At 46.0% G+C, this 13555-nt stretch overlaps 1 protein-coding gene across 1 annotated transcript in view; it reads right to left on the minus strand.

Moving 5' to 3' along the window:
• LOC139285363 (melatonin receptor type 1B-B-like) overlaps window positions 1–10421 on the minus strand; it is a 32265-nt gene extending 21844 nt beyond the window's left edge. Inside the window, exons 1-3 of the mRNA XM_070905926.1 lie at window positions 10393–10421; window positions 9816–9910; window positions 9473–9748 (exon numbers count right to left, since the gene is read on the minus strand). Coding sequence (XP_070762027.1) covers window positions 9473–9748; window positions 9816–9910; window positions 10393–10421 — 400 coding nt within the window. The remainder of the gene's footprint in view (window positions 1–9472; window positions 9749–9815; window positions 9911–10392) is intronic.
• Between the last annotated feature and the right edge of the window lie 3134 nt (window positions 10422–13555).

Here is a 13555-nt window from a genome sequence, read left to right on the forward strand (position 1 = left end):
CTGGAAAACAACTGACCAATGGGTGAAATGAAACACGACCGGCTGCTCAGACCTCTCACAAAGGCCAGGGGTAAAAACCACAGGAGGAGCTATACTCAAGCTGGTAATCGGAGCAGGATATTCCCTGATTTCTGGATCAGTCACTCCTGTCATGCTTGTGTTTTTTTTGTTTTTTTTTTGTCTGGGCATTTCTCCTGGTTTGTCCTAGGCACGTGCTCAGCGATGTGCTTCCAGCTTTGTGGCGTCAGTTTCAGGCGTGACAGCGTCAAAGTGCACAAAGTCAGCTCCATGAAGAACCCGGGTTTGCCTCAGTTTTGTGTGGAAGACCTTGACTGGCCTGGGCAGAATCCCGTCTGACGCCCTTAGGGATGAACAAAAACCTTAGGGGTGTTCAAGATGTTTGTGCGTCCAAAATGCTTTTGGCCGCGTAGGGTACGCTGGTTTCTCGATTTACCGCTTCCCGCCGGAAAAAAAAGACGAGGAAGGAGACAGAGACAGTGACGGAGATATATGCAGACATTAGCAGAGAGAGAGAGAGAATCCATAAAGGGAGGGTGAGGCAGAGAGAGCGAGCGAGCAATGCTGAAGGCATTCTCTCTCTCTCTCTCTCTCTCTCTCCCTTTCTCTGTAGATGACTTGTATCAAAGGTCTCTCACCCAATGTGCCTCAGGAGTCCCCTCTCTCCCTCTGTACTGCCCCCTAATTGGCTCCTTCTCATTAGCTGTGGGACTTCTGAGCTTCTTTGAAACCGCACCGGCATCTCAATGAGCACTCCCCCTCTCTGCTGATTGGCCGCCCGGAACCACAGGGGGGACTTCGACGGGTCACCACCACATGCTTTGTTGCATAGAAACCGAGATTGGCTGTACTGGGATTTACTGAATATGTGGCGTTAAATTAATGATCTTATGTAAGTGTTAAAGGGATACTCTCTCTCTTTGATTGTCAGCACCTGGCCAGCGACTCCAGCGGGCTGTCGCCACTGGACAAGGTTACGTTACTGAAGTTAGTGTGGAGTTCCTTTTTTTTTTTTTTTTTAGCTGCTGCCTGGAGACAGTGAGTATGTGTGTCAGCCCTCTGCTATTGATCGCTGTGTGTCAAAGTGTTCCAAACATTCACAGAAGTGTGCACGGGGTGGTTTTGAGGAGTTTCTGTGACGGTTTTCATGCGCTCTGACACGTTACCAGCCGCGGATGACTTGCAAGGGACAGATTAAAACAATATAGGTCAAATCAGTGCCGCAGTGTCTCAGATGGGGGCGGCTGTGGCTCAGGAGGAAGGGTGGGCTGTCCTCTAATTACAGGGCTGGTGGTTTCGATCTCCAGGGCTCCTTCATGTCCACGCGTCAAAAGCGTCCTTGGGCAAGATCCACGTTTCTAAACAAAAAGGCACACGCCAACCTTGGTCAAGGACAACGGCGGTTTGGACGACTTGAAAGAAAAAACGTCGAAGTCTGACAGTAAATAGTGCCATGCCATTTTAAGAGCGCAGCCGCCGTTCAGAGGACTTGTTGGACTTGCGAAGGCAGATTTGTACTTGTCCTGACCGGCTCGAGATTTACTTCGGATCTGCTCCGAAATGCTTCACTCGTGTTCCCAGATAGAGATCCTTAGTAGATTCCATTAGACTAGATTTCATTTGCGTTCAAGTGGAAATCTGGCCTGACGGCGGTCACCATACACTTACCAATGTAGAATAGCAGTGACCGCGAGATGACCTTCGATCTCGTGTTTTTATGGGTGTTGTTTTGCTGCACAAAACGCACATGCCACGATGGCTCGCTGGTAAAAATAGCACGGAGCATCTTACGACATGATGCGAATCCAATGCAGCACCATTGACATGCATTCAGCACCTCTCAGTCACAGGGGTCATTCAGTCAGAGCAAAGGTTTTAACCTTTGACAGCAGCAATAATGCATTTTAGTTTTAGCGGTGCGGTTCTGCTCATGTGGCGCTCTGTAACAAATGTGAGCAAGCAACTAAACGCTAATACGGGAGGAGACATGGACATGCATGATTGGAGAGCGTATGGATCGTCAGAATCAGAATCAGAAATACTTTATTGATCCCCGGGGGGGGGGGGGGGATTGTAAATAAAAAAATTACTATAAAATGACTCCCGTGCCTACCAGCTACCATGAGGCGCCATGAAGTTCTGAACTTCTGTGTCACATTAAAACAAATATGCAAAGAGAAAACAATGAGATTGGGATTTATCTGGATCTGGTAATCTCTCTTCTTCTCTTCTGCCTATTGTCTGTCCCTCTGCACAGAGCTGCCAGGTCCAAACCAGAAATATCCTCTATTGTTCTACTAACTATGGAAATGCCCCACATCACACAAAGTTAGTGTCGTGGGAGGCGACAACGACGCTGATCTATTGTACTGCCAGCACCGTCGGGAGCGTTAGCTTCAGTTGGTGGAGTCAGAGTGGTATTTTCAGTCGCGGTAACGGCAGTTGCGCCTAAAGTAGCAGCCGAAAGACAACTTGCTGTAGTGGCAGCAGTAATAGCGGCAGTGGGAGGGATTCATCATTTTAGTACATTTCAGTTTACTTAAACCTTTTTGGCTTGTTAAGAGTTTTATTGTGTATCAATGGCTTCAGCCTATGTTGTTGTTCTTGTTGTTGCTTGTACTTTTCCTCTATTTTCTGTTCACTGGTGTATCATAGAGGCGAAGCAAATTATAAAATGGATGTATGAACTGGAAAAAAAAAAAAAAAAAAAAGTTGAAATGGTTTATTTTGTAAAACGGCGAGCTACATGAACGGTAGGAAGCAATGCAGCCGAAGCTAAGACGTCCTGACTATCAGCGTGGGTCGGACTCCAACAAGTCTGCTGCCATAATAGCAGCGCTTTGAGGCTGAACTCGTTAACATGCTAATGTTAAGTAATGTTTGCAATGTACAACCCTGTTCGTTAATCACGTTTGCACGCTAACGTCTGGCAGCTGAGGCCGGTGGGACTGGAATTCGTTTTGCTGTTACGAGGTCATGAACCAAAGCATCGGATAATCTGAAATTTTAACCTGATGATGGCGCCAGAGGAAAAGTCAGAGGATTACCAACGTTTTTTTTTTTTACGATGTATTGTCGGGGGAACCATGAATGTCTGTACCAAATTTTATGGCAATCCGTCCAATAGTTGGAAACATAAGTCAGTCTGGACCAAAGTGGTGGGCTGACCGACCAAGGCCCACCGGTTTTCGCCGGCTGAGCGGGGCAGGGGGCCAAAAAGACAAACAACAACAAAATGACAGGAAAAGGGTTTGATATACTGCAGTTTTCTAGGTTCCTGTGTTGGCAAATAAATGTCTGCCTAAACATCTGGAATACACAGAGCAAGATGAGTGTGTCTTTCTGGCCTCCTGCTGGTTAAATGAATGTACTTCCAAATAAATAAAAAAAATCCTCCCTGCTTGCTGTTGCTGTTGTCTGTGAAAACTGTGGGGTGTTATTGAATGCTATAAATGATATAGGAGTGTATCTTTAGTGAAGCATGTTTTAATTAGTTACTAATACACTTTTTAAAAAAAAAACTATTTCAACCAGTGGCTTGGTGGGCCACTTGGGCGAGCCACGAGGACAAATAAAGCAACATTTCAGCTCTCCTACAAACATGCCATTCATCCAGGTGCGTGCATGTGTGTGTGTGTGTGTGTGTGTGTATTGATTTGGTTAACTGTTCTATGATTCGGGCCATACATTTGGGAGATCCGCTGCGAAGAGAGAGGACACACGCATTCGCTGTAAGCTGACGGGTTTTTTTGGGACGAGGACACAAGATCTAGGACTCGAACAAATGGGTCCTGATTTAGAGGCATCCAGGGAAGGCCCCCGTCCTGCTCCCGAACCTGGCGATGTGCTGGAGCTGCGCTGCAAACGCTTAAGTAAATTGTGCTTAGTACTGAGTTACAGACAAAGCACAGACACAGTGAAATGTGCCGCCTGCTGATTGCTGAAGGATAATTCAGCTGTGAATCGCACAGGAGCTGTGTAAACACACGGTTTACCAGTTAGAATAAAATGATGTATGCGTAAAAGACCACTTGTGCACGAGATTGAAAGTGCAGTGTGACAACGCTTAAAATTGTTCATGAATATAAGCAATTCAGAATGAAATTAGAACCCATTCATAAATATTCTTACATGCGGCAATGAGTGTCGCATTATGTATTGTAGAACATTTGTGAAGTGGTAATACGACACTTCATATCACAAGTGTAATGAAAGCGTCAATTGGCCACGGAAACCACAAAAAGGGGTGGATAAACCCCCCCCCCCCCCGGTGCCTGTCCTATAATGTGCATTTCCATCACTTTAATAGAATAAATTCAAGAATATATTTAATATATGTCAACACTTTGTTGTTCTGGATTACTCAAGGTGCCAATAGCTACGTTTGAAGTAGTAGAAGTCCACAAGACAAGTTTTCTGCAACACGACCCTGCAAATGTTTCACAATAAAAGGCTTGTTAGGAACTGAGGGGCTCTGTCCGCTGAAATGCCAGGTGGCTTTTAATGTGAAAAGGATACAGGAAGTGTTGAGTTTGCATTTACAGCGCAATGCAGTAACAAAACACTGGCGAAATGGCAAATGGGAGAAAACAACGAGGCTTCATACGAAAATATGACCAACACACTTATTAAGCAGAGGGAATTATAAATGAAAGCCTGTCTCTAATAGGAGCCTGCTTCAAATAAAGGCCTGGTGCCATCTTACGGTGAATATTTTTTTTTTTGTCTTTCATCATTTATTTCATCATCATCAGTTTTTTTTTCCTGGCTGAAATGGGCTTCCATAGTGATCAGTCAGCAGTTGTCTGCTGGAACACCTCAAACAGCTCAATCAACGATTTAACCAGCGTTCTGAATCAGCGCTCAGGCCATATTGGGCTACAGGTCACCATGGCAACGGTACTGGCTTACCTATTAACTCCCTGTTATATCCAACTACTGAACGTTAAAACATGGTTGATGATGAGGAGAATTCCGACTGAAATTCGTCAGACGAGCTTGACTGTGATGATGAGACGAAGATCTGTCAAGTTACGGATAAGGATTTCTATCCTTCATGGACATCGGAGATCCTGTAACTGTAAAGAGTGAATTCTGCTGATTGTCGTGAGGTGTGCGCGTCTGCGTGTTTATAGTTACGACTCTTGAGAAGAAGGGGTGTCACCTTTGTGGTAAGCAATATGCATTTGCGTGCAGTCGCTCAGAAACACCCCTTCCAGGGTTTAAAGGGGTGCTCCAGCTGGAGCTGCAGCGATTACTCGATTCATCGATCGAAAGAAGATTAGTCGCCAACTATTTCGAGGATCGATACACCGCTTCAAGTCATTTGTCAAGTAAAACATGTCTTTGGGTGTTGGACTGTTGGTGGGACAAGAGAAGCAATTTGAAGACGTCACTTTGGCTCTTGGAAGTTGTGACGGGCATTTTTAACTATTTCTTGACATTTTATAGACCAAACGATTGATTGGGACAATAATCCGCAGATTAAAGGACAATGAAAATATTAGTCGCAGCCCTACTCCAAGCCCATGATGCGATAACCCTCCTAACCGCCATCATTAACTGGGTTTTACCTCAGTCAACTGTGACGCAATGGACAGCGGGTTTGGAGAATCTACAGCCTTCTTTGGGCAGGGCTGTTATGCTAATATTGACCTGTGTCCAAAAACGACCAAGATGAGACTTCATGAATGGGTTGTCATCGCATAAAGAATGATCCATGCGTCATACATTTCCCCCTGCAGCTGACAATAATAATAAGAATAATAATAAGAATAATAATAATGCAGCCTGGCCACGGGAGCAAGCTCACAACTCTCACTTGAGAGTTTGCGGCTAATTCACTTCGTTCTCTTTCAAGCGCAATTCAAGCGGAGGATCCACAATGACACGGTTTGTGAAGCCGCGCAGGCCTCTGCAGAATTACGCCGGCAAATCCAGAGGATGTCAATTCAGATGGAATTAATTCTACCTGAGGTTGCTTTTTGCAGTTAGTCAAAGAGGCGGGGATTTTTTAGTAATGATGACTTACATGGCAGATTGGGGCAGTGCTAAAATTAGTGACACATCCCAGTGACAACTGCCAATTGCCACAATTCCAACTGTAAAACTAATCCTGTCCAGAAATGGATCAGGTAGTCAACAAACCGGCAGTTTGATTGTTTGATTGTTTAGCAGAACTGTGCCTGTTTTGAGTATCCGCCAGAGCTCAACATGTGACTGTGGAAATGTGCAAACAATCTACTCGACTGACCCCGACACAACTGGAAAGAGTGTGTTTCGCCTGGAACGGGGTGCAAAATACAACCGGTCTCTAACCCCTTCATAGACTCCTTGGACCCTTAAAACGAATGATTTTGTATTTATACATACTGTAAATGCCATAAGCGTATGATTGTTAAAATACTTATCTTAAATAATTATATATATAATACATTGTAATGCTACTATTAACAGCATTTACAATGAACAGAAACCAGAGGTACGCATTATAGAAGACGGAATAAATGGTGGCGGTGCCCCAGATACCAGGAAGCAACACAAATATAGTAAGTCTTGCTTACAAAGTACAGCTGAGGCTGAGGTCATTTTGCAAGTAGTTTTCAAGTTTTCAGCTGGCGGCATGAAATCAAAGGTCGAGAAATGACCAAAGACAGAGTTCATTGTCTGGAAACCATGAATGTTTGTGCGGAAATGTCATGGCAATCCATCCAACGCTTGTTGAGCTATTTCCTCCAATTTCATTTTGACAAATATGCGCTCGCAGTGCGCTCACGTCTGATCAGCAGATAATTTCAGAGAAATCTCACCCAAGATCCATTTAGTAGCTGCACTGGAGCTTTCCATAATATCATGATCTTCAGCATTCTGTTGTTTTCCCGGTTATAAAGTCATAATTAGAACTACTGCTGCTGCTAAATGGACCTTGGGGTGAAATTGTTTAATCAATTGCTGTTGTTAAGATCAAGAATGAATTATGAAGAGATATGATACCAGCTTAACAATTTCAGTGAAAAGTTGAATCTTAAAAAAAAAAGTAATGTGCAGGAATTTCAGAAAAATCCCTTTTGCTTTAATGACATCATGCACTCCACAAGTTTGTGCAAAACCTGATGAGCCGTGACCCAGTCTTCAAGTGCCCCCATAAAACGTTCAGTGGGGTTGAGGTCAGGTGACTGTGGAGGAAAGTCCATGACAGTCAGGACTCCTTGGTCTTCTTTGGTCTTCAAGTAGTTCTTGCAAAGCTTTGAGGTGTGTTTTGGGGTCATTATCCTGCTGTAGTATGAATCCTGCTGCAGTATGAATCCCTCCCCACAAAGACGCAAACCAGAGGGTATAGTCTCTGAAGAATGGAGGGGTGCTTCTCCTTGGTCAGGGTGTAGTCGATTCAGTGCGGGTGTCCAACTCCAGAGTAGGCAGAACACCCCCAAACTTGAATATTCCCACCACCATGTTTCACTGTAGGTTTGAAGCACTGCTGTATCATTCTGTCTCCTGTTCGTGTCCTTACATACACCCTTCTGTTACTGCCATACATCTCAAACTTGGATTCATCAGTGAATAGGACTTCTATTTCTTGTGGCCTTGTTTCCCCTTCTGAGAAGTGGTTTAGAAACTACTACTCGTCCTCTGAGACCACTACAAGACAGATTTCTTCTGACAGTACTTTTGCTTGATTGGAGTCTTGCGTTCTTTATTTAGCAGATTCTGCATCTGTGATGCTTGACGTATTGATCTGCTGATGGCGTGGTCACTTTTGGTCTGCCTGATCGTGCTTTGGATACAACTGATCCCGTTTCTGCAAAGCATTTTAGAGTTCCATGCACTGCCCCCTTTAGAAACCTTTAGCCCATCTTTGCCCAGAATAACAATTTGACTTCTGACACTTTCACTCAGTTCGGATGCCATGTTTCCCACCATCACAATGCTACTTAGTGAGCAATGATCTGCTGGGAACTTGAGGCACAGCCTGCTATAAAACAGGTGAACACCGGCTGCAGGCTGAGTTAACTGAACGAGCCTCCAATGAGTTGATCAAATCCACCTGAGTGTCATCTGAACGCACGCCTTGATGGAAGGGATTACAACCCAAAGATAAAATTTGATTGCCGACTTAAAAATAGTGCAGAATCAAAAATATTTCTTGCTGTCGTGAACAACCAACAACATCTGCGGAAGGTCTTTCCAAGGCACAGTGAAAGGAGCAAATAAAAGGTTTTTGCTACCACAAAGTCGGCGCTGTTGCACAGCATCTGTGCTTTAGCTCTCATCAACGTGGCAAAACGTAATTGCCAATGTCATTGCCAATGAGAAAGGCTGTCATGCCGCACATGCAGATGACCCGTCCGCCATCAGATATCTGAAGCCCTGTCAAGCTAAACAGAACGTGCAGTGTGTCATTCCTGTTATGTCCCGTTTGATGCTGGCTGCATCTGCGGTGGACGTCGCCTCGCAGGGAGTGTCAGGGCAGGTGAGGTAGCAGAGAAATGGGACAGCTGAATCGCTGCTGTCAGACTCGGAGGGAGAGGCAGCCGGCGTTTCTGCCACAAAGCCGATGATTTTCGGACACAAAAGGGAAGGGAGGTGACTCTCCATGCGGCGTGTCTAATCTGGCACTTCTAATCCACAATCTGAAGACCTTTTTTTCTTATTTTTTTGGCCCCGAGGAATGGCGACGTAGTTCCTGTCCAACGCAGGTTTTGTCAACTCCTCCTCGGACAGACTGCCATTTGGAGAACATCTGTTCCCGCAAACACAAAACGCAACCACGGAGAGGCAACATTTTAAATGTTGACATTCAGTGCCCGGACAACAAGGCAACAGTAACTCCTGAAGTAGCCAGAGATACTAACTCAGCTCATCCCCAACCTTGATCTATTTCAAAAGAAGGCAGAATGAAAAAAATAAATAAATAAATAAAAAAAGGGGACCAAACTGTGACATAATAAACCACACATATTTATGTGAGACCTTCCACCTGCTGGAGGCTCCCCTCTGCACCCACAAACACAGAGCCGGTGATGGGTGAGGCAGACTGTTGAAAACAACTCATCCAGGGAAGCAGCGAATGAATGAATGAATGAATGAATGAATGAATGAATTAAAACTCCTTCGCTTCCCTGTGGGGACCCATTCGAATGCGCTCATTCTCCCTGCCGATTCACCCGGTTCCCCTGTGGTACCAGGCGACCCCCCCCCCCGCCGTGTATGTTTTTGTTGTGGTTCAGGCGGGACATGCCTTCAGCTGGATTGTGGTGATGCGCTGTGGGTGAACGAGGCTCAGATCACCTCTGGGTGTCATTTCTCCGCAGACCCCACATGTATAATAACCTGAGCCCCGTGCTCCTCTCTCTCTCTGTTGTTTACACACTCTCTCTCTCTCACACACACACACACACACACGCCAGCAGCCGACCTACTACACCATGTATGAAAATAGCTTCCAGCCTCTTACCCGCATTTCGCAGTTTACGGTTCCTAAGCACGGACACGATGACCAGCAGGTTTCCCAGGACATCCACCACCGTGGTGAAGATCAGCACGCTGGCCAGCGCCGCGATTGCCCATGCAGGGCGCGCTGCCCCCTGGTCCGGCCCCGGTCCCGGCCCCGGCCCGTGTTCCGTGCGGTTCTTCAGCAGCGGCTCATCCTCCGGCGTGTCCATAGCCCCCTCTCTCCCCTCTGTCACGCCCCGCGGTCGGCGGCGTGCGGGATCGCCGGCATGCTGTTTCACTGTGCCAGCCGAGAATGTCAGCGGTGTCCCTCAGTGGCCGCGGGTTTTTCTCTGCAGCCGCGTAACCTGCGCCAGAGTCCGGAGCCGCTCCGCCGCCCCCGCTGCCAGTCCACCCGGAGCGGACCGCGGCCCGCCGAGACCCATAGACAGGTCCAGGGACCCTGGATGCCGAGAGCAGAGATGCGCCGCCTGAATCACCACACCTCCTCCTCCTCCTCCTCCCCCTATTCTTTCCCCTGCTCTGTCTCTCCAGACCTCATGCTCCTCATCGCTCCTCTTCTCTGCCTCTCCAGACACACACACCCCCCTCCTCCTACCCCCCCCCCCCCCCCCCCCCCATCCTCGCCCTCCCCTCCTCGGTTCTCTGTTGTCTACGGGACTGGAGGCAACTCTCTACAGCTACTGTGCTGCGGGCCCACCGCAGGACGCGTCACCCGGTCATTTCACCCGCCACACTAACGGAGAACATGTGTGTCACGGGGATGTTTCACTTAGTGTGGTCTTTCATTGCAAATGAAACATAGTCAGCATGTCTGATTGAGCAAATAGAGGATCTATACCCCCCCCCCCCCCCCCCCCCCCCATCACTTATCAATCAATTATCCAATTGAACTTCTCTTTTAGATAAAAAAAAATCACTTACTTTGCATAGCCCATGTGGTTTTGCGTCATATTGTATGGATCTTGACATTTTCCCGTTTGTCTCATTTGAAGGATGTGTTTTTGATCACGTCTGACCCCCCCCCCCGCCTTTTTTCTTTTGATTGGTCGTTGGTGTGTGCGGCGTGTCGACGTCGTTTCATGTTGTGAACTTGCTCATAATTTGTGAAGAAACGTGCCACAGTGTGCTGGAACTCAGCACTTTCTTGTGCAATGTTCGCATTTCCCCGTGCCCCTGTCTACCAGGTCTACCAGGTGTGCGTTAGAGGACACCTCAACTGGTGTGAAATGAGGTTTTGAAATGGTGTGAAGCTGTACTGGGAAAGTACCAGAACAGCCTGAATAAATGAATGCAGATGCTTTCATACTGGTCTACTGTGTTATCGCCACAGAGTTGTATATATATATATATATATATATTGTTACATATTCTCCTGTATACAGATGATTGGCGTAGTTAATATAAAAATCATTACACTATACAATTCGCTGAAAACAGGGTCGCTGTGTCTCCTCTCAGCCAGCCAGATCAATCATCTTGCGACGGGATGTTGATGTTGCGACCCACGAGTTCTCAGTGGCCATTACCACATTATTTACTTCACTGCTCAGTCCCTATGTGAGTGTTGCGAGGCACTGCGAGGCAGTTTCTGCTAAAACAATACTGTTCACTCCCCCAGTAGAGTTCCACACACATGGAGCTTCAGTGCTCCCTCAGAGGATGATGGTTTGTCCTTTTAGTTGTCACCAATCTTTATGTCTGAACAACCTATGTTGCCATTTGTCCGGAATTGTAATAATATAAGTACATGAGACAAGTACTGTCACTTTTTCCAGGTTTTCTTGCCATGAATGACATTAGTTTCTTACCACAGAACTGTGGACCGATGATAATGATAAAATAATGTTTGTAATAATGTTCTGATGTTTTCCCTTTTCATATTTGTTAGTTCATGTGCTCGGAGAACGACCGTTCCTTTTTAAAAGTACAATATTTTTGAGGTGGAAAAAACACACTGCCAGCCTGCTGATGCCGGCTTTGGTGGAGCTCAAGACTGATCCCGGGGACCGCCGCCGAAGATTGCAAATTACTTCACTGTTAAACTTGTAATGTCAGCTTGGTCTGGTGTTTAGAGAAGCACTGAACGTTAAGTGCGTTAGATGTTGACTGATCCTGTTGCTGTTAAATGATTCATTTAGAGATGCACATATCGAATGCAGATGTTGCTACTGAGTGGCTACAGGTGTTGAAGAACTCAAAGGACAGAATCCCACACGCAGTGACAAGCGTCATTATTGGTAAGACCAGGACAGACACTGTTAAATCAACAGGTAACATCCCAAGTGGGACTCCCTTACATGGCCGGAATGTAAGAACATTTATCCAGAGTCCGCAAGTCACAAAGACTGGATATTTTTTCCACTTTGTTTAAAAAAAACCCAAAAATGGCTGTATCCATGTATATTAAAAAAAACTGATCGCGGAAGTCCAAGACCCTATCCCAAGTCTTCTGCTTGGAGACCCCGCCACACGACCTTCGTTTTACAAAATATCTCTGCCCACACGAGAACTGAAAAAACGATTCCAAATGCTCAAGCAAGCATGCCGGGCCAGTAGGTGGTGATAAAGTCCATAGAGAGCTTACTTTCCTTTTAACCCTAACACAAACAACGGTAGCTAATTATTAATGAATTGTTATTTGAGACCTATTTCTCGCCCAAGACGCCATGGCGTATGTTGGGACGGACGGCGAGATGGATTTGCTGCTTGGTGTCACGTTACAATGCAAGGCGACGAAGGCATGGTGACGAACAAGGCACTAATATCGACCAAGGTCAAGACCATCTGGGCAAAGTACCGGGAGGTGGTTGACACAGGACGGATGAAGTGGACGCGGTAGAGTGGTGGGTGTAGCTGTGGCTCGCCCGCAACAAGCTCCGTTATCTGCTGGCACCGAGTCAGTAGATGTTATCGACGTGGACTAGACCTCCTGTGTCAGTCCGGATCCTGCTGAACCCAGATTGAGATATCATCTGTCTGTTGACAGTGAGGCTTCTGCTGGAGTGTCTGCCTCGGTCAAGACGGAACGATGAGAGTTACTTCAGGTACGTTTGATTTGTCTTCGCTGAAAAAAACAAAACAAAGAAGGCCTCCGGTGGAGAACACCAACAGCCCGAGGAGACCCACAAGTGAAGAGGAGGATGGTGGAGCTCACGAAACACGGAGAATCTCTACAAAAGGCGACATCGAGCCATTTGAGTAAATATTGTTTGCAGGCAAGAGCCTAATGTTGCAGCTAGGGCTCAAGGGTTGAAGTTATTTGCACTTATGCCTACTTTGTTTACAGATGTGCTGCATTACAGATATACAGACATAACTAACACTGCACATGAGGCCACATTGAATGCATAGCATATGTGATTGAATGTGTTTTGACAGTTTAAGCTAGGCTTATGAAATGCACTTTAAGGTATGTATATTTGTAGGCCTTGATAGCAAAACAGACATCTGAAACAAGTGTACTTACATGACACCACCTTTTGTAACCACCCTTTTGACTCTCTTTCCTTTGGCTTCATTGCAGTCAGTCCGACAACTATTATTCCGTGTGGGGGTGGGGGTATTCCTGGTATAATTGCATGGCTGTCATCAGTCTGCGGTCATCAAATGTGTCTTTACAGGCCTCGCAAGATCATTTTGCAGGACACAACATGCATAAATGACGAAAGGGAAGTCATTCAGGCGTGTGTCTGTAGTAGAGAACTGTTCTCTAGCCTTGCAGCCCCCATTTTCACAGTCCTTCATGAGGACAGGCAATAAGGGATAGGGACAGTGAAGAGGCGGTGCAGCAAAGTTGAGTTACAGTAAGTTGTAAACTCGCAATGAAACCTACCATTACACAAAGCAACAATGAGCATGTTTTCAAAAAGTTTTTGCGACCTAACGTTCCTTGAGAGGCCAAAACGTTAAGTTACGTGGAAATATTTGTTTTTTTGTCACTTCATAAAGATATAATTACATTTTCCTTATGGTTTTGACTTTGCAGCACTTGACAGCACAGTGCTTTCGACAGTGTTAGTACACTTTAGTAGCAGTGTGTGCAAAAACGACTTATATGAAGCCTGCCATGACATTTTTGACAGGT

Source organism: Enoplosus armatus, chromosome 5 (assembly GCF_043641665.1).
Source record: "Enoplosus armatus isolate fEnoArm2 chromosome 5, fEnoArm2.hap1, whole genome shotgun sequence".
Taxonomy (NCBI): domain Eukaryota; kingdom Metazoa; phylum Chordata; class Actinopteri; order Centrarchiformes; family Enoplosidae; genus Enoplosus; species Enoplosus armatus.